The sequence below is a fragment of the Sarcophilus harrisii genome, chromosome 2 (assembly GCF_902635505.1).
Source record: "Sarcophilus harrisii chromosome 2, mSarHar1.11, whole genome shotgun sequence".
In the NCBI taxonomy this organism is placed as follows: domain Eukaryota; kingdom Metazoa; phylum Chordata; class Mammalia; order Dasyuromorphia; family Dasyuridae; genus Sarcophilus; species Sarcophilus harrisii.
The window spans coordinates 416,209,433-416,237,200 of NC_045427.1; the positions used below are offsets into that span (position 1 = coordinate 416,209,433).

At 34.6% G+C, this 27,768-nt stretch overlaps 1 protein-coding gene across 1 annotated transcript in view; it reads left to right on the forward strand.

Moving 5' to 3' along the window:
- Window positions 1-593: 593 nt before the first annotated feature.
- Window positions 594-27,768, forward strand: part of CDHR2 (cadherin related family member 2) — a 59,808-nt gene continuing 32,633 nt past the window's right edge. Inside the window, exons 1-3 of the mRNA XM_031953731.1 lie at window positions 594-679; window positions 26,250-26,300; window positions 27,026-27,097. Coding sequence (XP_031809591.1) covers window positions 26,255-26,300; window positions 27,026-27,097 — 118 coding nt within the window. The 5' untranslated portion in view covers window positions 594-679; window positions 26,250-26,254. The remainder of the gene's footprint in view (window positions 680-26,249; window positions 26,301-27,025; window positions 27,098-27,768) is intronic.

Consider the following 27,768-nt stretch of genomic DNA (forward strand, 5'->3'; position numbering starts at 1 on the left):
TTTCCTTTTTTGTTCTCCAAAGCCACTTTATTTCTCAGTAATTCTCTTAATTTTTAGAGCTGGAAACTGAGTCTGAGAGAGGTTCAAATGACTTGATCAAAGTCTCAATGGTGGTAAGAAGAATTTGAATCCAAATCCTTTGACTTAAAAGCTAAGGCTCTTGTTTTTATAGTATATTGATGTTAGATTTGTATTCAAATGTTCTAATTTTTTGATTTCATAGCCAAAGAAACTGAGCAAGAGAGGGGGAACTCATTAGTCCAAAGAAATGGAAAATTAGCGGCAGATCAGTAACTAGAATTCCTATGTGTAGCCTCTCAGTCCCAGTCTCTTCTCACTTTATCATGTTGCCTCCATAATTCTTCTCAATCCCTCTCACCCCTCCTTGCTATTGACCCAAGTTCTTCAGGGAGAGAGAGGTGAAGGGGGGCATCTATAACCCAGAGTTTGGGGCCCATGTACCCTTCTTTGGCCTTCAGACCTTCAGCCTGCCTGCTTCCTTCCGCCTGGGTGCCCCCTGAACAATGCCCAGTCTGTTTACAAGAGGTTCTGAAGGGTTGGGCCCCACATTCCCATTCTCGACCCTGGGAAGCTTAGCCAGGATGGGGCCTAGGCAGGGGGAAGAGGCTGGATCCTCTGTCTATCACCACAGATCACAGAAAAAGCTAAGGAGCTTGAGGTAAGCCCCCTTCCAGCTCTTCCACACTCTCCCCTTCCTTGGTTCTCCTCTTCCTCAATTTTGTGCTTTTGTTTTCTGGAACACAAATGTGTCCCAAACAGGGATTTATGCATTGTAGATTCTCTGCAAATAATCGTTGAATCAGTTGAAACTAGCATCTTTTTGCAGGTCAGGACTTGGAGGGAGCTAAGAATACAAAGCCCTGATTAACAGGACTGGAAGAAACCTCAGAGATACAAGGGTTCTCAATCCTTTCAATGCACTGGACCCATGTATTAGGCTGGTGAAGTCTAACATTACTGTGGTTTGTTGCCTACATTTATAATTAAAGGGAATAGTTAATTTCAGTTAAAGGTTTATGAATATAAAGAAGTAAAAAATTTTTTCTCACCTAAATTCATGGACTTATAATTAAGAACTCCAAATTTAGTTCAACCTCTTCATTTTTTGAAACAATTAGGAGTTAAGTAAATTTGCCCAGGATCATATAGCTGATAAGTATCTGAGATCATATTTGAACTCAGGTCTTCCTGATATCAGAGGCAGTGTTCTATTCACTGTGCCACCAGCTGTTACCTAATTGCTTCCTTCTTCCTCTACAAACTCTTAATTTTAAACAGGAGAAAACCTAGGCCAGAAAAAGGTAATCGGATTATTAATTTAGAGTTGGAAGAGACCTAGAGGACATCTGGGCCAACCCTAAGCTGAGAGATAAAGAAACTGAGGTTCAGAGAGGTTTTATGGCTTGCCAAGGGTCACATAACTGGTGTGTCAGAGACAGAATTTGAAGTGAATTGACTAAACCATGCTTTCTCACCGACATGCCTAGAGGTTGATTCAGTGACAGACCAGAAACTTAGATCTTCTAACATTAAGTCCAGAACTTTTGCTGTACTTTACTCACCTCCAAGCCACTGGGAGAGGAAAATACTAAATTCAGTCCTCTTCTTCTTCATTTTTTTCTTCTTGGTTTTAGCAATGGAGCTAATGGTCCACTAAGACTCAAGACAGAAAAATGGCTACAATCTGGGGTATCTTTTGGGGTTAGGATTTTGGCTCTTCAGCAAGGAGTTTGGGGTAAGGGCAAGTTTTAGAGCAGATGCTCCTTCATGTGTTTCCTCTCCTGAAAGAGATTGAACCAGGGCCAGGGAAAGCAGTTGGTTTAGGGCTAGTCCTTGGAGCTATAGGAGGTGAGGCCCCCACAGTAGTGATTTTTCTTTTCTTTTTTTTTCTCAATAGTATTTTGTTTTTCCAAATATATTTAAAAATGTTTTTCAACATTTGTTTTTGTAAGACTTTGTGTTCCAAATTTTTCTCTCTCCCTTCCTTACATTCCCCTCCCAAGACAATAAGAAATCTGATATAGATTAAATGGGTGCAATTCTTTTAAACATATTTACATATTCATCATGTTGTATAAGAAAAAAAAATCAGATCAAAAGGGAAAAAAACCATGAAAGAAAATCAAACAATAACAACAAAAAGTTGAAAATACTGTTTCAATACATATTCAAGTTTCCATAATTCTCTCTCTGAATATCAATGACATTTTCCATCCCAAGTTTATTGGAACTGTGGGAGCTTTTTTCTAAGGTCTTTACCTCTTCACCATTTCTTGTTAGGTCTCTCCTCTCAACCTCCATCTTTAACATCCAGTCCTTACCCTTCTCAGAGACCCTTTTCTCCAGGGCTTGCTGTTGATCCTCTAGGTGATTCTCACTAAATGGAAAAAGTCTCAGGGTTTCTCCCATAAAAACTCTTTTCATGCTACTGAGAACACAGAGAGAGGGCTGAGGAGGGCCAGGCAGGAAGAAGGGCCACTGGCAATGTTAATGATTACCAAGGAGAAAAGTGGAGACAAGGAACCAAAGTCTGTATAGCTCAGAGTTCCGCCGTGCAAGTCAGGACCAACATTTACAAGAGCTGGGCCCGTGCTTCAGGTATGACACAGATATACAAAGGGGACTGATGATCAGCTTTTTGTCTGGTCAAGAGGGTCATGGGAGAATCATGAAAACTGACTCCCCAAGCCCTGAACTTTTAGAGGATACCTGGACAGTAATGGTAGAGAATGTGGTAGGTGGGATGAGAGAGGGTGAGCTGCCTAGGGCAGGAGGAGTTGTGGGTAATATCTGGACAGAGACTGATTCTGGCTTTAGACTTACAAATATGATACCACAGGGCCATAGGCTGCTGTTTCTGGGGGGTCTGAGGGCAGTGACTTCCCATAGTAAATTTTCATGACTTTACAGGTGTCTTATGGTTTTGTTCTCTAGTGATTGCTCTTTTCCACCTTTGCCCTGCCCATGGTTCTTTATCAGTTCCTTTCTTCATCAAGGAACTTAGGGAACATACGGAGCAGGATGGAGCCATAGGAATAATAATAGATAGGAATTTAGAGAAGCAGGTGCTATTTTTGCCATTTATGAGGATGACTTTGAGCAAATAACTTTATTTTTCTAGATCTCAGTTTACTCGGCTGTAAAATGAGGGAATAAGATCAGTGGTTCTCAAATGTGTCCAGGGCTACTAGGAATCCCTGAGACCTTTTCAGGGAATCTTTTGTCAAAACTCTTTTTATAATAATATTAAGACATTTTAATTTTGAAAATGGTTAACACTGACATGTTTGGATATATAAACACACATAACAAAAGCTGTTTGATGGTATCTACAATAATTTTTGCATGACTATATAATGTAAAGTGATCCTGAGACTAAAAAGTTTGAGAACCATTGGACTAGAGGATTCTTAAGATTTCTTCCTATAAATGACTATGAATTTCACATTTGAGGTGTGGAAGGGATCAGGGAAGAATACCATACGAAGTAAATCTCCCATTTCTGTAATACCTTAGGGATTACAAAATGCTTTCATCATAACCACTCTGCAAAGTAATTGAAGTAGCTGAGATCATCATCCCCTCTTTAAAAATGAGGAAATATGCTCAGAGAGGAATAGGACTTTCCCAGGATCACACCATTGCTAATGGACCAAGACTCAGACTAGCATTTTCTTCTCTACCAAACTATAACATTAAGGAGTGAGCAGGAATCAGTTTGAGATGCCTCCGTGACAGTGATGAAGGGATCCCAAAACATCCAGGATGGTTGGGATCTTGTTTAGTTCTATCTTTCATCATGAGCTTGATGGTCAAAGAATTATATAACACAGGAGATAGAATATAGAAACCTGGTGTTCTAAGGGACATAGCTCTGAGTGCTCTAAGAGAACTGTGATAGGGCAGCAAAGGATAGAGCAACAGTCATGGAATCAGGAGGACCTGAGTTCAAATGCAGACTCAGACACTTAACACATTTTAGCTGTGTGACTATGGGCAAGTCACTTAATCCCACCTGCCTCCAAAGAGAGAGGAAGGGGGACAGAGAGGGGAGGAGGAGAGAGAGAAAAGTGGGGGGAGAGAGAGGGAGAGAGACAAAGAGGAAGGATGGGAGGGAAAGAGAGAGAGAGAGAGAGAGAGAGAGAGAGAGAGAGAGAGAGAGAAAGAGAGAGAGAGAGAGAACTGTGATATTAGTAATATTTTCCCTGCAAATTTGTTAAATATGAAATCCAGTCTGAATCAGAAATATTCATTAAGCATCATAGTAGTTTTCAGGGGGAATATTGGCCATATTTCTTCTATTTTATTCTAAAATTTTCCTGAGTTCCCTTTTATCCCAATTGTTCAAAGATCACACAGCAGTTTATTAGAGTAAGGCTTTGAAACAGGGTCTTCTAATTTCTTAGCTAAGATTCTTTCTAATTCATTACATTTGCCTCTCTATTTCTGAGTCTTACAGTTTGGAGTGGATAATAAGGCATGGGTTGTTACCAGAAGTCATGTTAAACCTGTGTTTGAATCCTACTATCTGGGTACTCAAAGGCAGGTTATTTCCCCTTCTCTTTTTGGTTTTCCTTATATGTAAAATGGGGGCAAAAGGTAGCATTTCAAAGGTCTCATTTAATTCTAAAATCTTTTTCATCCTCTGGGAATTTGAAATTGAAGAACTAGGTGCAGGAAATGCGGAAGCTTGAGGGAGAGGATGAATAAGGATGATGTTGAAATGGGGCTGGGGGCTGCAGAGAATGCCCAAGGTCTGGCACTGATATTAAAAATTGTCAAGTTTCTTCACTAGAAGACAACATCTTGGCTTGCTTGAATGGATACCATCCCCACAGACAGAGCCTCTCTCCCGGTTTTTGACTCTCCTTGTCCCATAATAAGGTTTATCAGGAAATCCAGTTTCCATCTTTGGCAAGAAGCCTTTCCTAGCCCTCCTTAGAACTTGCCTTCTCTTTGAGATCACCCCTAGTTTATGCTGTCCATCTCTTGTCTGTACAAAACTGTTTATGTGCTATCTCCCACATTAGAATGTTAGCTTCCTGGGAGTAGAGACTGGGTTTTTGTTTTTGATTTGCCTTTTTTTGTATCCCCAGCACTTAGCATAGTGCCTTGCATGTAGTTGGTGCTTAATAAATTCTAGTTATTTAATTAAGTAACAGACAGCAGAGAAGGCATGGTCTTCTTGAGCTAATGGTCATCTAGAATTATTTGGGCTAGGTCTCCTCAGACTCCTCATTATTTCAGGATCTGAAGAGACCTAGCCCAGAGATTTCTATGGCTCAGGAATATATGGTCCTGGACTTTCTGGACTTTGGTAGCAGTGGTAGAAAAGCCTGTGAGTTTGAATGGTTAGAGGCCCCTGAGTAGGGGAGTGGCAGCTTTCTGTTTACAATTGCTGTTATTTTACTGCATTGAGGGCTATAAATTACTATCCTTCCCAAAGGAGAAAAACGATATTATTCAGGTGACTTGAAGTTGATGTACAACTGTCCTCATTAGCCAGACTCTGAGTTAAAAGTTTTCAAGATCCCAGTAGACCCATTATTCCAGATTAAAGTACTCCATATTGGTAAGTGATATACCTCAGGAGTAAGGTTCCAGGCTTTACTTTCTCTCAGCACTGAGTCCTGACTTGGAGAGTAGGATAGGATCTGAGGAAGCTAATTTCCTTCCCTAACTGTAAACCTTTTCATTTATTCTTTCATTGATTTATTCAATCATCCAATAAGAAAATTATCATTAGTCATTTCAATTTAACAGTTAATAGGTACGATGATGTACTGTGCTAAATTATGGGATACAAAGGTGAAAAGAAAAGAAACAAAATAAAACAAAAACAAAACAAAATGAAACAATTGGAAACAAAGTAGATGTTCATTATTTGGGAAATGATCAAATGAATGATACAGGAATATAAGAGAATAGTACTATACTGTAAGAAATGATGAATATAATGAATAGAGACAAGTATGGATTTACAAGATCTGATGCAAAGGTAAGTAAGCAGAACCAATAAATAACATACATTGTAACATTGTAACAACAATATAAGTGCAAAGAACAAGTTTAAATAATCAAAAGTGAAATTTAGAAAATTACAAAAGATAAGTATGACTCTAAAGAAGACATATGAGAAAATAATTCTCCCCACTCCTTTACAGAGGTGGGAAGTTCACAGGTATAGTTATAATTTTTGTTGGCATGTGGTTGAGCAAAATAGCTTACAACAATTGTCTTTATTTCTTCTCCATTTGTTGTGCATTTTTAAACTTTTGTTATGGATAATATAGTTTTTCTTTTTTAAATCAGATTATCTACTAGCTTATCTATTTTTATTGGCTTAAAAAGAAATTTTTACTTGTAACTTTTTTTGCTTTCAATTTTATTAATTTTTTATTTTCAGAATTTTTATTTTTGTGTTTAGTGGCCTTAAATTTTTTTAGTTCATGACCAATTAATTGATCTATTTCTTTTTTTGCTCAAAGTTTTTAGTAATATAGATTTTTCTCTAAGACTATTTTGACTGGGGATGCTGTCTTATATATCTCAGGTTCCCCCATAAGACTCAGCACAATGCATTTCACAAAGTGATTTGTTAAAGGAATATATGAATAAATGAAGTGAGTGAATGAATATAAAAGAGACCTGTGCATTAGAAAAAAATTTTCTGGCAACATGTGCAAGATTGACTGATGCAGTGACACCAGTTTGGAGACTGTTTTAATATTCCCGATGTGGTATATTGAAGGGTCTGGAAAGGGTAAAGACACAGAGTTTGAAAGGAGGGACAGATGTACAAACATTATGAAGATAAAGCCAACAGTACTTAGCAACTGATAGAATTATCAGAGGGCAAGGGCAAGTTAGTCAATAAGCAATTATTAAGCACCTACTATGTAGTAGGCACTGTGCTAAATGCTGGGAATATAAAGACAGGCAAAAGATAGTCCCTGCCTTCACGGAGTTCATAATACAAACAATTATATAGAAACAAGCTATATAAAATATTGATAGGAAATTATTGATAGAGGAAAGACACTAGAAATAAAAGATCAGGAAAGGCTTCCTATAGAAGATGGAATTTTAGTTTGGATTTGAAGGAAGCCAGGGAAGCCAAGAGATAGATGAGGAGGAAGAGAATTCCAGGCATTTGGGAAACTCTTGTTTGTGGCAAAGCAAGGACACCAATGCCCATCACTGAATCTAAGAGAATGGAAAATGACTGAGAGATTTCAAGTCCAAGTGACTTAATAGATAGTAATATAATTGATAGAGAATAAAATTCACAGAATCCAAGTCCTAGAAAAGACCTTAGAGTTTAAGTTTAACTCATACGTTAGTGAGAATCCTCTCTAGGACATACATTTCCAACAAGTGGTTATATAGCTTCTTCTTGAAGAACTCTAGTTCTTCAGTGACTCAATGTCACTGACCATTATTCCACTTTTTTATATCTCTAATTGTGAGAATAGTCTCCTTGATATTAAGCTAAAACCTGCTTCTTTACAACTTTCATCAGTTGTTCCTTACTCTGCTTTCTGGGGTAGGGTGGGATGGGGTGAGGATGTCAAACAGAATAAGTAGAATCTCTCTTTTATTCAATAATTCTTCTGATGCTTGAACACAATTATCATGTTCCCTCAAGAAATTCCTTTTCTAGGTTAAACATTTCCAGTTCCTGCACTTGTGATGCTATACCAATCAAATTATCAGGAAAATAATTTATAAAACTTGATAAATTAACAGAATTCACTTGAAAACCAAGAGATCTATAATATCAAAAGAAATGATGTAAATAAGAATGAGAGAGGAATAGCATTTCCAGACCTTGAACTATAGTATAAAGCAGCAGTCATGAAAATCATCTGGTACTAATTAAAAATCAAAGGAATAAATTAGACAAGGGAGATCTAAAAATTATAGAACTCAATAACTTAGTGTTTGATAAAGTGGGAAACATAAGTCACCTCAGGGAAGAACTCTTTAATTGATAAAAAATTAGTGGGAAATTTGGAAAGCAGTTTGACAGAAATTAAGTTTAAGCCAACATCTTATGCCACACTTCACATTATAATCTACATGGATATGTAGCTTTAATATTAAAGATCATGCTTTGAAAAATTAGAAGAGAAACTGATTATGTACCTCTCACAGATATAGCTAAGAGATGGATTCTTTTTTTTTTAATTAAAGCTTTTTAATTACAAAACATATGCATAGGTAATTTTTCAACATTGACCCTTGCAAAACTTTCTGTTTCAAATTTTTCCCTCTTTTCCCCCACCTCCTTGTCTAGATGGCAGGTAGTCCAGTACATGTTAAATATGTTAATAATATGTTATATGTTAAATATGTTAAATCCAATATTTATACAGTTATCTTGCTGTACAAGAAAAATCGGATCTAGAAAGAAAAAAACCTGAGAAGGAAAACAAAATGCAAGCAAATCAACAGAAAGTGTGAAAATGCTATGTTGTGGTCCACACTCAAGTTCCCACACAGGCCTCTCTCTAGGTGTATATGGCTTTCTTCATCACTGAACAATTGGAACCGATTTGAATCATCTCATTGTTGAAGAGAGCCATGTCCATCAGAACTGATCATCCTATAGTCTTGTTGTTGCCTTGTATAATGATCTCCTGGTTCTGATCATTTCACTTAGTATCAGTTCATGTAAGTCTCTCCAGGCGTCTCTAAAATCATCCTGTTGGTAACAGAAGGATTCTTAACTAAACAAAATATAGAGGTGATTTAAAAAGATAAAATAGATAATTTTGATTACTTGAAACTGAAAAGTTTTTGCATTGGCCACATGAATAAGAAGAAAAGTGGTTGAATGGGAAAAAAATTTTGAATTAAATTTCTCTGATAAGGGATTGATAGCCAAGATATATAAAATAATAATAAATTTAATTAATAGCCATTCCTCAACAGATAACTGATCAAGGGATATAAGCAAATTGTTCTCAAAAGAACTTTGAAGTATTCACAACCACATGAAAAAATGCTCCAAATCACTAAGACTAAGAGAATTGCAAATCAAAACAATTCTGTTTACCACATACTCTAAAAACTGACAAATTTTTTTTTTAAATGGCAAAAATGTTGGAGGAGTTGTGGGAAGATAGGCATACTGACCCTTTGTTGGCCGAGCTGTGAAATGGCACAATCATTTTCAAAAACAATTTTAAATTATGAAAGTAAAGTAATTAAAATTTTCATACCCTTTGAACATTGACTTCATGATTAGACTTATGCCCCCCAATCTATTAATAAGAAAAAAGTATTAAATATTTATATTTTCACTTTCATGATAGCTAAGAATTGGAAACAAAGTAGATGTTCATTGATTGGGGAATGGCTAAACAAATTATTGTAAATATAATAGAGTACTATTGTATTGTAAGAAGTGAAGCAAATGATGAATACAGCGAAACTTAGAAAGATCTATATGAATTGATGCAGAATGAAGTAAACATAACAAAGAAAACAATAAACACAGTAATTACAACAATGCAAATGGAAAGAATGATATATCAAAAAAATCACAAGTAAATATAATAAAATTATAAAGATCAAACAAAACTCAGATGAAAAGCTATGAGAAGACATCCCCAACCTATTCTGTGGTAGAGGTAGGATACCCAAAGGTGTTATACTTGTACATGTTTTTGGACTTTCTTAATGTATCAGTTATTTATGCTCTCTCTCTCTCTCTTTTTTCTTTCTTTTTTTTTTTTTTTTTTTTGCTTTTCTATTTGTCAGAAGGGATTAGGAAGGAAGAGAAGGAGAGGTGCATGGGACATTATATTAATATAAAGAATCAAAAAACATCAATAAAAATAAATAAAACATTAATAAAAATTATTTTAAAGAGTACATTCCAAAGTTCCTTAAACTAACGTTTGCATGACACAATTGCCAGATTTGAGCATCTTTGTCACCTTCATCTGAATGTACTTCAACTTATCCTATGGTAGGGCAGTTAACTGGAAGATCAGATTTGGAAGGAAAGACAATGAGATCATTTGGGGCATGTTAAATTTGTGTAGGATAGTGACAGCAAAATTCATTGAATTTTAGACTTTGGGTCTCAGATCACTTTTGGTGGAGTGGTAGGGACAGAATCAAATTTCAAAGGGATAAATATTTACTGTTTAAGAAATGAAAGTAAGTGCTTTAGGCAATTATTTAAAAAAAACTCTTAAAAAGAATTTTATTTTTTTCTCTTTTGGTGTTATTAATGTTTTTGTTTTGACCATTTAATCATTTTCATATATATCAATCTTCCTGCCCATGAGTCTTCCCATATGGAAAACAACGATAACCAAGTGAGTAAAACCAACTGATATAGCAACTAGGTATACAATCAGTCAACTAGCATTTAGTAAGAGTCTATTATAAGCCAGATACTGTGCTTAGCCTAGTATTCTGGACTACAAATATAAGCTAAAAGCTAAAGTCCCTGCCTTCAATGCTAATTTTCTAATAAGGAAGATGACTCATAAAAGAAAATTTTAAAATGTGTGAGAGGATCAAGATGCTTGGTGTGTTGGGGAGGGGAAAATGGTAGAAAAAGTCTGAAATGAAACGGTGAGAAGTAAAGACATAATTGGTCTGGGTGTTCTTCCTAGTTGGAGGAACAGTCCAACAGTCCAATCCAATCAAAAGGAGAGACAGAAGAGTTCTTTGGAGTATGAATTTTAGAGTTGTAGTTATCAAGGTTAAGAGTTTTCTGGAGAGATACATGTACAGACAGGCAATTGATGCCTCCAGAACTGCAGGATCCCAATATGTTTTTTCCTTTTCTCTGGACATTCTCATGCTCCCTAAGCACACCATTCCTTCTGGGGTAGATTTCTTAGTTGGACTCTTAGATTTCTTTTCTTTTCCTTTCTTTTTTTTTTTTTTTTTTTTTTTTTTTTTTTTTTTTTTTTTTTTTTTTTTTTTTTTTTTTTTTATGGCTTAACTCACAACTACCAGGACTAATTCTTTATTGAATCACTATCTGGCTCTCTTTGTACTGCTAGGGGTCACATTCCTTGGAACTGCTTTCACTCACTGAGTTCCTCTTTGATGTGCCATCTCTTAGAGGATGAGTAGTTCCTATGCAATATTGAAGGAGAGAAAGAAGAAATTCCCTTCCTCTGCTCATCTGATAAAAAACCAATATAAAAGGCTAAAAGTAATTCTCTCTCAGGAGTTGGAATCTTCTCTAGCTGACTGTCCTCTAGATTGGAGCAAGTCACATTCTTTGAAGATGGACCAACTCCAAAGATGGCAAGCTAGCTTTTCAAAGACTATCTTAGCCCTGATAGTCCAATTCCATTAAATAGCAATTAACATTCATATCCTATTGTCTTTTACTAGTCCCTATCAGAATATCCTAGTGAAGAGATCATTTTATTTCTGTTTGTGTTTTCAGTGCCTAGCATAGTGCTTGCCTCATAAGAAATTCTTAATAAATGCTTATTGAATGAATGAATGAAAGAAAAGAATTCTAACATTTCTCAGAATTGTTCACATTTGTCATTTATTTTTAATTTTAAAATTTTTTATATTTTTTATTCAAACTTTTTAATTTTCAAAAATTATGTAGGGATAATTTTTCAACATCAACCCTTGCAAAACCTTGCTTTCCAATTCCCCCATCCCACCCCCATTCTCCCAATCCCTTCCCCTAGATGGCAAGTAATCCAACATATGTTAAACTTGATAAAAATATGTTAATTCCAATATATGCATGCATATTTTTACAATTATCTTGGTGCACAAGAAAAATCAAATCAAAAAGGAAAAAATGATAAAGAAAATAAAATGCAAGCAAACAACAAAAAGAGTGAGAATGCTATGTTGTGATCCATACTCAATTCTCACAGTCGTCTCTCTGGGTGTAGATGGCTCTTTTCATCACAAAATCATTGGAACTGGTATTTGTCATTTCTTGTGGTGCCATGATATTGCATTATATTCATGTACCACAATTTATTGTTATTCTGCAATCAATGGATACTTGTTTGCTTTTAGTTTTTTTTCTACCAAAAATATAGTGTTATAAATATTTTTGTATGCACAGATCCTTTCTTTTTGTTTTCGGATACCTTGGGATATGTGTTTGGGAGTGAGATCTTTGGGTCAAAGATTACAAATAACAATCACTTTTCTCAAAAATTCCATGTTATTTTCCAGAGTGATTGATTCAATCCACACCCTCCCCTAGTGTGTTTTAATTTTCCTGTGTTCTTGTAATTCCTCTACATTAATTCCATTTCTTATTATCTTTGTTAATTTGCAAAATGTGAATTACAACCTCAGTTATAATTTGCTTTTTTCTTATTATTAATAATTTGAAACATTTTTGAATGATGATATTTTAAAATTCTTTTGAAAATTATTTTTATATCTCTGTTGACTGTTTATCTGTTAGTAATGGCTTTATCTTACATTATTCTAAAATCTACATATTTTAGATAGTAGATTTTTATTAGAGATATCTAAAGTGAAGATTTTTCTTATTGATAATTTCTCTTCCTGTCTTAGCTATATTGATTTTGTTAGCGCAAAATCTCTTTAGTTTTATATAATAGAAATTGTCTTTGTTATCTTTCAATTAGCTTTATCCATTGTTTTGTTCAGAATTCTACTTTACTGACTACTTCTGTTCTTCAATGTTTAAAAAAGTATGATACCTTTTATATTTAAGTTGAAGAGGCATATTTGGGCTTTATTGTGGTATATCATATAAAATGATAGTTTAGACTCCCTCTCCTCCCCCTCAAAAAAAGACACTAAATCTTTAAACTAATTTTGGGGGTATTTCCATCTTAATTATATTGGCATGATCCATCCTTGAACAATGATTGTCCTACAATTATTTGTCTTCTTTTATTTTTTATGATAGACAATCCTCCTAAACCTCCCTTATCAACTCACTATTCCACTCTCCTCATCCCTCCTAACACCTCATAGTTCCCCATCCCCCAACTCAGCTGGAAACCTTGCCTTATATTTTTAAAAAATTGAGGCCATTTGCTGTGAGCTCCCTTTTCTCCCCTTTTGATAAGAATGACAATGAGCATTTGTATAGCTTTTACTCCTTGTCAAGCACTGTGAGAGATGCTTTGAAATAGAATTTCATTTGATTCTCACAGTAGCACTGGGAAGCAGATGCTATTATTACCCCCATTTTTCTGATGAAGAAATTAAGGCAAATAGAGGTAAATAGATTTGACCAGAATCACACAGCTAGGAAGTGTGAAACTGAAATTAAACTCATTTTCCTTACTCCTCTTCTGGTACTCTATCCACTGTAGTATCTAGGTTACCTCACCTCTTTCTCATCTCTTATCACATGTCTTATGCCATTATTTCCTCCTTTAATCCTGCCTCATGTGATGAAATTGCCTTACTCTTTACCAAAGTTAATCCTTCTACTTGTTCAAGAGATCCCATCTCATCCCAATCTCCTCCAACAGATTGCCCCTCTGTTATCTCCATTCTTTTGTTTATTTTCAATCTCAGGTCTCTCCATTAGCTCATTTTCTACTACCTATAAACATGCTCCTGTCTCTCCTTCCTGAAAAAAAACCTGTCACTTGATCCTTCTAATCCCCCTAGCTATTGTCCTATTTTCTTACCCTTAGCTAAACTCTAAAAGATTCTTTACAATAAGTACCTGGACTTTCTCTCCTCTAGATATCTTCTTAACCTCTTACAAATAGGCTTCAAACCTTATTTTTCCACTGAAACTTCTCTCTCTATAGTTACCAATGACCTCTTAGCTGCCAAATCCAATGACTTTTTCTTGATCTTATTCTCTTTGACTTCTGTGACTTTTGACACTGTTGATTACTCTCTCTTTGATATTCTCTTCTCTCTAGATTTTCAGGACACTATTCTCCTCTGGTTCTCTTCCTATCTCTCTGACTCTACCATCTTTGTCTTCTTTGCTGGATTCTCTTCTAGATCATGCCCTCTAATTTTAGGTGTCCCTAAGAATTAATTCTGTCCTGGGTCTTCTTTTCTTCTCCCTCTCTATTACTTCATTTGGTGATCTTATCAGTTCTCCTGAATTAAATTATCATCTCTATTCTGATGATTCTCAAATCTATTTATCCTGCTTTATACACTCTGCAGACCTCCAGGTTTTCCTCTCCAACTGCTTTTCAGAAATCTCAAAGAATGTCAGTAGAGATTTTAAACTCAATATATCCCAAACCAAACTCATCATCTTTCCTCAAAATCTTACTTTTCCTATTACTGTTAGAAAGCAACAACGTCAACTGGGCAGTGAAAAAGAAAAAAAGATAGAAAGAAACAGGGAGGAAGGGAGGGAGGAAGGAAGGAAGGAAGGAAGGAAGAAAAAAGAAAGAAAAAGAAAGCAAGAAAGAAAAGAAAGAAAGAAATATCATCCTCAGAGTTTCTCAGATTCAAAATCTAGGAACCATGCTCCTCAGTATCTTTCTTTCTGTCCCCTTCCCCTACCATATCCAAGCTATTTCCAAAGCCTATTGATTTTACCTTTGTAACATCTCTTGAATATTGCTCTTCTCCCCAATTCTCTCCTCTGGCACTGCCACCATTTTAGTGCAAGCCCTCATCACCTCACATTTGGAATACTGTAATAACCTGCTAATGGGTCAGTTTATTTCAAGTCTCTTCCTGATTCAATCCATTCTTCATTCAGCCACTAAAGTGTTTTTCCTAAAACATAGGTCCAATCATGTCATCCATCTACTCAATAAACTCAAAGTAAAAATAAAATAAGTGACTCCCCATTGCCTCCAAGATCAAATGCAAAATGCTCTGTTTTGCATTCAAAGTCCTTCACAACCTAGCCCCCTCTTATTTTTCCAGTCTTACAGCTTACTCTTTCATATGTTGCTCTTTCATCCTGTACCTTTGGCTGTTCCACAAACAAGATACTACTTCTCTTAGCATTTTTTTTTTCCATGACTGGAATACTCTTCCTCCTCTGATCTGCCTACTGACCTCATTAACTTCCTTTAAATACCAACTGAAATCCCTTCTTTTACTGCTAGTTTTCTCCAATCCTTCTTAATTGCAATGCCTTCCTTCTGTTATTTCTATTTATCTTGTATTTAACTTACTTTGTATATATTTGTATATTGTCTCCCAAGGAAACTTCTGAGGGCAAGGACTATGTTATATTTCCTTTTGTATTTTCAGCCCATAGCTCATTGCCTGATACATGAAAGGCAGTTAATAAATGTTAATTGACCAATTTATGATAATTTAATTATATATGTTTTGACTATGACTTGGTCATAGATTCATTGATTCAGAGTAAGTTTTAATAGAATTTCTCTTTTATCATTTCCTCTTGATTTTTGTCATTGCTGTTTAGAAAAATGCCAGTAGTTGTAGATTTATTTTATACTTTGTCTTTAATTTGGTGACTGAATAGAGAATTCACTGAAATGGAAAGTATCTTGTGGCAGGCCTACCAAATAGCAAACTCTTTGTAATAGTCCAGGTGTGAGATGATGAAAGCTTACACTAGAATGGTGGTATATCAGAGGAGAGAAGAGGCTATTTTTGAGAGATATTTCAAAGGTCAAATTAATAGACCTCAACAACAGATTAAATATGAGGTGAAAGAGATAGGGAGGAGGTAAAAGGTCTGGAGAACTGGGGGATGGTGGTGTCCTTGACCATAATAGTGAGGCTTTTTTAAGGAGAGAGGGATTAGGGAAAAGATAATGAGTTTGGTTTTGGATATATTGAGTTTAATATGTCCACTGGACACCCAGTTTGAGAGAAGTTAAAAAATGCTTGTTGAGTAAATGAAGGAATGAATGAATTTCATCTGCTTCCATGGGTTCAGTTATTTGCTGTAGATTCTAATCTCTCTTCAGAATTTTATTCCTGCTTTTTTCACTGTTGGACATTTCTACTTTGATGTCTCAACATGTCCATGTAACTCATTATCTTCCTCTCTAAATTCATCTTTTCCAAACTTCCTTATTTCTCTTGAGAGTGCCATTGTCCTTCACTATAGTTAACATAGTCCTAACCTCATAATCATAATCATCAAATTCAATCATTTGTCAAGTTCTATAGATTTGTCTTCCACAATGTCTTGAATTCATTTTCTTCTCTCTGTTCCTATAACTACCAACCTGATTCAATGTCTCGTTACCTCTTATTGGGTTTCCTGAGCCAGGTCCAGCTCAAGTTTGTCCAGTGGTCCAGATTTGAGATTGAAATAAAATGAAACACCATATAACATTAGACCATATAACATTAAATAAAAAGTTATTTTTACATATTGAACAAAAAAAAGTCTATGAATGTTGATACTTCCATATACAAAGGCCAGGAAATTAGAATACTATAAAACTATGAATCTATAAATTAAAATTTTTATTTTTAAATATATTTCAACAATATACATTACATTTAATATACATTAAAGTTATAGTTAGTAGATAGAAAATTGGTTTGAGAACTGGAAGACCTGTGTTTCAAATCATCTCTGATACATTCTGATTATGTGGTCCAGGGGAAAATAAGTGCTCTTAGTGCTTTGGAATTGTCACAGTGGTCCTCAAACTTTTAAAATAGGGGGCCGGTTCACTGTCCCTCAGACTGTTGGAGGGCCAGACTATAGTAAAAACAAAAACTTTGTTTTGTGGGCCTTTAAATAAAGAAACTTCATGGGATGAGGGGGATAATCATCCTCAGCTGCCACATCTGGCCCGTGGGCTGTAGTTTGAGAACCCCTGCTAAGACTATAAGCTGCAGAAAAAGTGCTGACCTAAATTTTCAGGAGTTTCCTTTTCTGAGGAAATATATCAATACCTATACCAATACATTTCAGGTATAGGTCCTATCCCTAACACTGTATTAAATTTAGAGTGACAGCATTGTCCTGCTCCTGATATTCCTTTTGTTCTCTTCTGTGTATATTAAAAATATGTTCTGAATGATCTTCCTCCTCCTTTTCCTCCACTTTTTATTTTTCTTCCTCCTCCTCCTTCTTTCCCAGGCCTATAATGTATATATACATAATAATGTGTATATTTGTGTAAATATTTATATGAAAGAAAGAAAACATTTATTAAGTTCCAGGAACTTTGCAAAGTTCTTTAAAAATATTATTTCATCTAATCCTCAGAACAACCATGATAAAGAGGTGCTGTTTTAATCTCTACTTTACAGTTGAAGAAATTAAGGTAAAGAGAGGTTAAGTGACTGAATCAACAGCTAGTAAGTATTTGAGACTAGATTTGAACTTATGTCTCCCTGACTCTAAGATCAGTGTTCTATCCATTGTGCTATCAAATTCCTCCTTGAGGGCTGAGATTGTTTCATTTTTTTGTCTTTTATTCCCAGTACCTAGCAGAATACACATAAGGACATAAGTGCTAATTTTAAATTTTTTATTTTTATTTTTAGTTACAAATTAGCTCTCTCCATCCATACCCTCATCCATTCATTGGGATGGTAAGAGATATCATCCTACCTATAAAATCATACAAATCATCTATGAAAAAAAAAAAAGCAAGAAAAATATGTTTCAATCTGCATTCTAAGTTCACCAATTCTCTATCTGGAGGTAAATAATATATTTTATTATAAATTATGGTGGCTCATTACATTGATCAAAATTATTAATCCTTTCCTTGTTTATCTTTACAGTATGACTGTTATTGTGAAGATTGTTCTGGTTATGTTCACTTTACTCATCATTAATTCATATATGTCTTTCAGTTTTTCTGAAATAATTTCTTTCATGATTTCTTATAGCACAAAAGTATTCCATCACATTCACATACTATAACTTGTTCAGTCAGTTCCCAATTGTTAGGCATCTCCTCAGTTTCCAATTCTTTGCTATCACAAAAGAGCTACTATACATATTTTTGAACAGATAAGTCCTTTACCTTTGGTTTCCTTATGGCAACCTTGCTGGATCAAAGTTTATGCACAAATCCAATTTGGATTGTGCAATTGGATTGAGCACAAATCCAAATTAAATTCCAGAGTGGATGGACTAGTTCTTAACTCTACCAACTGGGTATTTCCTACATTTTCTCTAGCACTTGTCATTTTTCTTTTCTGTCATCTTAACAAAACTAATGAGTGTGAGATGGTGCCTCAGCACTGTTGTAATGTGTATTTATCTAGTTATTAGTGATTTAGAGAATTTTCTGATATGAGTACTGATAGATTTGATTTCTTCTGTTCAAAACTGCTTATTCATATCCTTTGAGCATTTATCAGTTGGAGATTGCTTCTTATTTTTAAAAATAAATTTGTTTCGGTTCTCATATATTTGAGAAACGAGATCTTTATCAGAGGAACCCTATAAATCTTCTCTCCTTATTTTCCTAATTTTTCTTTTAATTTTGACTTCATTGGTTTTGTTTGTACAACTTTAAAAAAAAAACTTTACAAGATTTATACCATTTAGGATTTTAAAAACAGTTTTATTATTTCTTATGCCTTCAAGTGTTTTAAATAGGAATGGGTGTTGAATTCTGTCAATCTATTAATATAATCATATGATTTTTTTTCTTATAATGATATAATCATTTTTGCTTATACTTTTCCAAATATTGAACCAGCCTTATATTTCTTGTATAAATTCAATCTAGCTATAGTATAAAATCTTTGTGATATGTTGTTATAATCTCTTTGCTAGTATTTTATTTGAAATATTTACATCAATATTCATTAAGGAAATTGGTCTTAAGTTTTCTTTCCTGTTTTTCTCTTCCTTGTTTGGATATTGAAACCATATTTGTTTCACAGAAGAAATTAGGTAGGGCTACCTCTTTACTTATTTTTTTTTAGCAGTTTATATGGTATTGGCATTAATTGAGCTTTAAATGTTTGGTAGAGTTCTCTTGTAAATTCATATTGTCTTTTAAAAAAAATTAGGGAGCTCATTTATGGCTTGTTCAATTTCTTTTTTCCAAGATAGGGCTTTTTATGTGTTCTATTTCTTGTTCTGTTAACCTGGGCAATTTTTATTTTAGAAATATTCATGTTTCAATTAGATTGTCAATTTTATTAAAATAAGTTGGTTAAAATAGTTCCTAAAAATTGGTTTAGTTTAATTCTCATTAGTAGTACATTCATCCTTTTCATTTTTGATATTGGTATTTTTTTCTTTTTTTTGTAAAAAATAAAATTCTTCCTTATTTTTGAGAGGCAATTGAGGTTAAATGACTTGCTCAGGATTACATAGCTAGCAAATGTAAAGTGACTGAGGTCAGATTTTAATTCAGGTCTTCCTAACTCTAGGGCCAGTGTTCTATCCACTGTGCCACCTAGCTGCTCCATAAAAAAAATAAACTAATGGCTTAATATATTTTATTTTTTCTCATAAAACTAACTCCTTGCTTTATTTATTTGTTTATTCTTTTACTTTTCATTTTTACTAATTTCTCCTTTAATTTTTGAGATTTCTATTTAATGGGAATTTAATTGGGGATTTTTAATTTGTTATTTTTCTAGTTGTTGTTTTTTAGTTGCATACCCAGTTAGAAGATCTATTCTTTCTTTCTTTTGTTAGTATAAGAATTTAGAGATTGAAATTTCCCCCTAACTATTGCTCTGGCTGCATCTCACATTTTTTTGATATATTGTCTCATCATTATTGTCTTTTATGAAATTATTGTTGCTATGAAACACTAGCTATAGCAATAAGAGCTGAGAAAAAGATTAAAGGAATAAGAATAGGCAATGAGGAAGCCAAATTATCACTCTTTGCCGATGACATGATGGTATACTTAGAGAACCCCAGAGATTCTGCTAAAAAGTTATTAGAAATAATCCACAACTTTAGCAAAGTTGCTGGTCATAAAATAAACCCACATAAGTCATCAGCATTCTTATATATCACTAACAAAATCCAACAGTCAGAGTTACAAAGAGAAATTCCATTTAAAGTAACTACTGATAATATAAAATATTTAGGAATCTATCTGCCAAGGGAAAATCAGAAACTTTATGAGCAAAATTACAGACCACTTTTCACACAAATTAAGTCTGATCTAACCAATTGGAAAAATATTAAATGCTCTTGGATAGGGCGAGCAAATATAATAAAGATGACAATATTACCTTAACTAATCTATTTATTTAGCGCTATACCAATCAGACTCCCAAAAAACTATTTTAATGACCTAGAAAAAATAACAACAAAGTTCATATGGAAAACAAAGGTCAAGAATTTCAAGGAATTAATGAAAAAAAATCAAATGATGGTGGCTTAGCTGTACCAGATCTAAAATTATATTATAGAGCAGCAGTTACCAAAACTATTTGGTATTGGCTAAGGAATAGATTAGTTGATCAGTGGAATAGATTAGGTTCAAGGGACAAAACGTCAACAAATATAGCAACCTAGTCTTTGTATTAAACCCAAAGATCCCAGCTTTTGGGATAAGAACTTACTGTTTGATAAAAATTGCTGGGAAAATTGGAAACTAATATGGCAGAAACTAGGCATTGATCCATACTTAACGCCAGTACACCAAGATAAGGTCAAAATGGGTTCATGACCTAGGCATAAAGAATGAAATTATTAATAAATTAGAGGAACATAGGATAGTTTACCTCTCAGACCTGTGGAAGGGGAAGGTCTTTATGACCAAAGCAGAACTAGAGATCATTACTGATCACAAAATAGAAAATTTCGATTATACCAAACTGAAAAGTTTTGTACAAACAAAACTAATGCAGACAAGATTAGAAGGGAAGCAATAAACTGGGAAAATATTTTTACAGTCAAAGGTTCTGATAAAGGCCTCATTTCCAAAATATATAGAGAATTAACTCTAATTTATAAAAAATCAAGCCATTCTCCAATTGAAAAATGGTCAAAGGATATGAACAGACAATTCTCAGATGAAGAAATTGAAACTATTTCTAGTCATATGAAAAGATGCTCCAAGTCATTATTAATCAGAGAAATGCAAATTAAGACAACTCTAAGATACCACTACACACCTGTCAGATTGGCTAAGATGACAGGAAAAAATAATGATGATTGTTGGAGGGGATGTGGGAAAACTGGGACATTGATTCATTGTTGGTGGAGTTGTGAACAAATCCAACCATTTTGGAGAGTAGTTTGGAACTATGCTCAAAAGTTATCAAACTGTACATACCCTTTGATCCAGCAGTGTTACTACTGGGATTATATCCCAAAGAGATTATAAAGAAGGAAAGGGACCTGTATGTGCACGAATGTTTGTGGCAGCCCTTTTTGTAGTGGCTAGAAACTGGAAACTGAATGGATGTCCATCAGTTGGAGAATGGCTGAATAAATTGTGGTATATGAAAATTATGGAATATTACTGTTCTGTAAGAAATGACCAACAGGATGATTTCAGAAAGGCCTGGAGAGACTTACAAGAACTGATGCTGAGTGAAATGAGCAGGACCAGGAGATCATTATATACTTCAACAACAATACTAGATGATGACCAGTTCTGATGGACCAGGCCATCCTCAGCAACGAGATCAACCAAATCATTTCTAATGGAGCAGTAATGAACTGAACTAGCTATGTCCAGAAAAATAACTCTGGGAGATGACTAAAAACCATTACATTAAATTCCCAATCCCTATATTTATGCACACATGCATTTTTGATTTCCTTCACAAGCTAATTGTACAATAATTCAGAGTCTGATTCTTTTTGTACAGCAAAATAATGTTTTGGTCATGTATACTTATTGTGTATCTAAGTTATATTTTAATATATTTAACATCTTCTGGTCATCCTGCCATCTAGGGGAGGGGGTGGGGGGAGGTAAGAGGTGAAAAATTGGAACAAGAGGTTTGGCAATTGTTAATGCTGTAAAGTTACCCATGTTTATATCCTGTAAATAAAAGGCTATTAAATAAAAATAAAAATAAAATAAAAATAAAAAAAAATAAACTTCCTACATATTGTCTGGAAAAAAAAAAAGAAATTATTGTTTCTATGACTTGTCCTTTAACTCATTTATTTTTTAAGATTAGATTACTTAGTTTGTAATTAACTTTTAATCTATGCTTCACAGGTTCTTTAATGTAGGTAATTTTATTGCATTATAATTCAAAAGAGGCATATTTTTGCTTTTCTATATTTGTGAGGTTTTTATGTCCTAATATATGATCAATTTTTGTGAAGATGCCATGCACAGCTTAGAAATATGCATGTTTCTTACTATTCCCATTCTCCATAAGTCTATGATATCTAACTTTTCTAAAATTCTGCTCCTCTCCTTAGTTTATTTCTTGTATATTTTGTGAAATCCAGACTTGAAAGGAATAACTTGAGGTTTACCATCTATTTCCTTTTTCAGATCATTTAATACTTCCTTCAAGAATTTGGTTGTTATGCCATTTGGTACATATATCTTCAATACTCCTATTATTTCATTACTTATGTCGTATTTTTTTTAGCAATATATAGTTTCCATGATTATCTCTTTTAATTAAATCCATTTATTTTGGTTTTGCCTGAAATCATGATTGCTATCCTAACTTTTTTTTTTTAACTTCTGCTGAAGCATAATAGATTTGCCACTAGCTCCTTATTTTAACACTGTGAGTGGCTTTCAAGTGTTTCTTATAAACAATACATTTCTTGATTCTGGTTTTGAATCCATTCTACTATCCTCTTTTGTTTTATGGACAAATTCATCCCATTCCTATTCACAGTTATGATTGTTAACTCTATATTTCTCACTGTCTTATTCTCTTCTATTTACCCTTCTCTTTTTTACCCTGACCCTGCTTCAAAATTTTATTGTTTCTGATCACTGCCTCCCTTAATCTACCTTGCTCATGTCTCTCCTCCTTTCTCTTAGCTCCTACCCCTCCTACTTCTCTGTTGGTTAATATGAATTTCTTTTTTTAAGACTGTATTTTTTTATTAAAGATTTTTATTTATGAAATATGTGCATGGATAATTTTTCAACATTGACCCTTGCAAAACCTTTTGTTCCAAAATTTCCCCTCCTTCCTCCTACTCCCTGCCCTAGATGGCAGGTAGTTCAGTACATTAAATATGATAAAATATAATATGAATTTCTAATGTCATTCATTGTGAGTTTATACAAGTAAGTATGTTATACATGTACACACATGTAAGTACATATGTGTATATACATGTACATGTATACACACTCCCTTCTTTCCTTAAATCAGTTCAAATGTCATATGAGAGTAAGATCCAAGTATTGTCTTCTCTCCCCTTTCCCCTCCATTATAAACACTCTTCCTGTGTACCTTTTATATGAGATAATTTCCCCCATCTTTCTTTTCCTTCTCTTTTTCTCATTGTACCCTTCTTTCTTACTCTTGCATTCTTTTTAAAAATAGTATCTTACTTTTCCAAACACATGAAAAGATAATTTTCAACATTCATCTAAAGCAAAACCTATTGTTCCAAATTTTTCTCCCTCTCCCCCCCCCCCAGATAGCAAGCAATCCAATATAGGTTAAACATTTGCAATTCTTGTAAACATATTTCCATATTTGTCACTTGCATTCTTTTTTCTTTTTTCCAAGCTTTTTATTTTCAAAGCATATGCATAGTTTTTAACATTCACCCTTGGAAAATCTTGTGTTCCAAATTTTTTCTCCCTCCCTTCCCCCCCTTTCCCCTAGATAATAAGTAATCCAATATATGTTAAACATGTGCAATTCTTCTATACATATTTCCACAATTATTATTTCATTCTTCTTTTGAGAAAAATATAATACACCATTCTATCCCAATATAATTGACTCACATTCAGGCCTTCTGAGTAGACTCTTTCTAACTGTTTTAATAATAATTTCTTAGTGGTTCCATGTATCATCTTTCAATATAAGAATATAAACAGTTTGTTCTGTAAGAAATGACCAACAGGATAATTTCAGAAAGGCCTGGAGAGACTTACACGAACTGATGCTGAGTGAAATGAACAGGACCAGGAGATCATTATATACTTCAACAACAATACTATATGATGACCAGTTCTGATGGACCAGGCCATCCTCAGCAACGAGATCAACCAAATCATTTCTAATGGAGCAGTAATGAACTGAACCAGCTATGCCCAGAAAAAGAACTCTAGGAGATGACTAAAAACCATTACATTGAATTCCCAATCCCTATATTTATGCCCAGCTGCATTTTTGATTTCCTTCACAAGCTAATTGTACAATATTTCAGAGTCTGATTCTTTTTGTACAGCAAAATAACAGTTTGGTCATGTATACTTATTGTGTATCTAATTTATATTTTAATATATTTAACATCTACTGGTCATCCTGCCATCTAGGGGAGGGGGTGGGGGGGTAAGAGGTGAAAAATTGGAACAAGAGGTTTGGCAATTGTTAATGCTGTAAAGTTACCCATGCATATATCCTGTAAATAAAAGGCTATTAAATTTAAAAAAAAAGAATATAAACAGTTTAACCTTAGGTCCCTGTAGATTTCTCATGTTTGCCTCTTTATTTTTCTTTAAGTCTTGGGTTTAGATATTATATTTTCTATTTACCTCTTGTCTTTTCATCAGGAATGCTTGAAACTCCTATGTTTCATTAAATATGTATTTTTCCTCTTGTATGATTTTACTTAGTTTTGCTGGGGTTATAATATATATATGTATATGTGTATATATATATTACATATATTACTTATATTACATATATATATGTAATATAAGTAATATATGTAATATATATGTAATATAAATATATATATATATATATATATATATATATATATATATATATATATATATATATATGTAATATAAGGCTATTCTTAGTTACAATCCTAGCTCTTTATGCTTTCTGGAACATTACATTCCTTTGGTCCTTTATAGTGATAAGTGCTAAACTTATGCTAAACCTGACTATAGTTCCATGATATTTAAATGATCTCTTTCTGAATGCTTGTAGTATTTTTTCTTTGACCTGAGAGTCCTAGGTTTGCTTATAATATTCCTGGGAGTTTTCATTTTGAGATTTCTTTCAGGAAGTAAGTGGTAGATTCTTTCAGTTTCTACTTTCCTTTCTAGCTCTAGGATACATAGGCAGTTTTTCCTTTGTAATTTATTGAAATATGTCTAGATTTTTTTCTTCATCTTGATTTCCAAGTACTATAAAAATGCTTAAACTATCTCTCCTTGATTTATATTCTAGGTCAGTTGTTTTTCTGATGAGATAATTCACATTTTATTTTATTTTTCATTCTTTTGATTTCATTTTATTATTTCTTGATTTCTTATGGAATTATTAGCTTCCAATTGACTGATTCTAATTTTTAAGGAGTTATTTTCTTCAATATTTTTGTGCATTTTTCTAAGCTTAATTTTATTTTCATAATTTTCTTGCATAGCTCTCATTTCTTTTCTCAGTTTTTCTCTTTGTTGCTCTTATTTGATTTTTAAAATCCTTTCCCCCATGTTTTAAAGATATTTCTTTAGCTCTTTTAGGAATCCTTGTTGGATTTGTGTTCTATCTGCATTTTTCTTTGAGGTAGATATTTTCAAGTCATTGTTTTTTTCTAAGTTTGTGCCTTGAGCTTCTCTATCACCCTAATAAGTTTATATGGCCAAGTTATTTATATGGCCAACTTTTTTTGCCTATTTTTTTACTTTATATTATGGACTCTGCTCAGCTTTTGGGAAGGAGAGGGGAATGACTGGCCTGGCTTGGTCTTTATGTCCTTCTGTTTCTTTCATTGATATATCCAGGGATCTAGGGACCTGTACATTTTTTTGTGTTTCCATAGTGGTATGATCCAAGGAGAGATCTTATTATTGTCCTCCTAGGGCATATATCAATATATAGCTTATAGACAGGTATGTAGAAAGAACTTGGCAAGAATTCTGAACTCATTCTGCCATCTTGGCTCTACCCTATTTCTAGGAGGTGCTAAATTGATATTTCATTCAATTGAAGAGTTGAGCAATGATTTTCTCTGGACTTTGTAGTGGAACTCACTTAACAAAAGAAACATTTTAAAAATCATGAAAAAGATGCAGCAGAGATAGTGTTATTTCGTTTGGGCACAGACCCCCTAGCTACTGGAGGTAAAGAGGTTTAGGGGAGAAACAATGGTCAAAATTGAGTGAATGTGTCTTCAGGAATAGGTTGTGGGTATCCAGCCTAGGGTGTTTTGTTCTCAGTGGTAAAATTGGGATCAGAAGAAGGAATTTTATTTGGATGATTATATAGAAATCTTTTCTTTTCTGCAGGGAGGATGGCCTGGAGCCTGATGGTGCTTCTGCCCTGTCTCTTGGTCTCTGGTAGGAATTCCCCTTCTTTCCCCCTCTTTTTCCTTTGTGACTGGTGGTATACTGATGCCTTAAGAACTTGCTCTCCCACTGGTATTCTCTGTGGAGTTCCTGAAAGTCAGTAGCCAGCCTGGGAAAATTTACCTGTGGGGTCCAAAATCACTATGCCCAGCCCTCTAAGGGCCTTCTGGGAGGGATATCTTTATCGCCCTGGGTTTATGGAATTGCCCCCTAGAGTTTGAACTTCTTCCTAGAGCCTCCACTTCCAAATAATGGGCCCAGTCCCATGCCCAGACGGTGTAATGGACAGGAGAGACTGTTGTCCTTCCCAGCAAGAGAGTGTGTCAGAGACAGGGCTGGGAAGATTGCTTTGGGAAGCTGATGCTTGGGAAGTTATGTCAGAATTAGGAGCAGGGTTGGAGGATAGGATTTGTAAAATCATAATTTAAAGAAAGCTCAGGGAGCAAGGCTGATGAGAGGGCAGCATTATGATCAGAACTGAAGTCTGGGATTTCTGGAGGCTAGGGATAAGGATGAGGGGCTGGGACTGGGAGTGGCTGGGATGCAGAACTCAGGGTGGGTACCAGAATAAGGGGCAGGGCAGGGGACTGAAACTTGAGCATTCTGAGATTTAGACTTTGAGCTTAGAGCCAGATTCAAGGTTGGAGATGAAGTCTTGGGAAGCAAAGTCTCAGGTCACAGGGCTTAGGGCTCAATACTCAGTGTTGCCTTTGCAGTGCATGGGAACAAAGCTCCAAGTTTCACCAATAACATGACTGTAGCTCGCGTGCCTGAGGACCTGCCTGTGGGTGAGTACCTGTTATGTTAAGATGGATGGATTGGCCCAAGGTACAGGAATGCAACAAAGGGCTGAAATTATCCCACAAGACAAGGGACAGCACTGTGACTCCATTTCCATTTGTGCCTGCACCGTTGACTACAAATCATCCCTGCTCCTCAGATGTTAAACAGTAGTTGACTTATTTCTCAAAAGACCTTAAAAATTATCTGGCTCAACTCTCATTTTACAGATCGGGAAATTGAGGCCATTGGGAAGGGGCTTGACTAAAATCCTTGGATTATCTGTCTCTCTAGCTCTTCTTTGAGCTATCGTGAAAAGAAAAACTTATGCTTTTCAGTTTGGGAATTTTTAAAGATCATTTCCAAATGTGTTCCTCCAGGTACCCTGAAACCTTTTTCATGAGGGGACTCTTGTGGAAGCATAACTAGGGGCCTGAGTTATCTAAGAATTTTTCTGTTGGTCTCTGCTCTGGTCCTCTGTGATTCCATAAAGGAGTCAAGATGGGGCAATGGAAAGAACACCGGAATAAAAAGCCCATGACCTATGTTCATTGCTTTGCCATGCTACTGTGCTGCTATACCATAATTTGCTATACTGCCATATACTCACTGTGTCATCTTGAATAAGTTGACTCCCTTCTTTAGGCCTCATTTTCTGTCCTATAAAAATTAGGAGGTT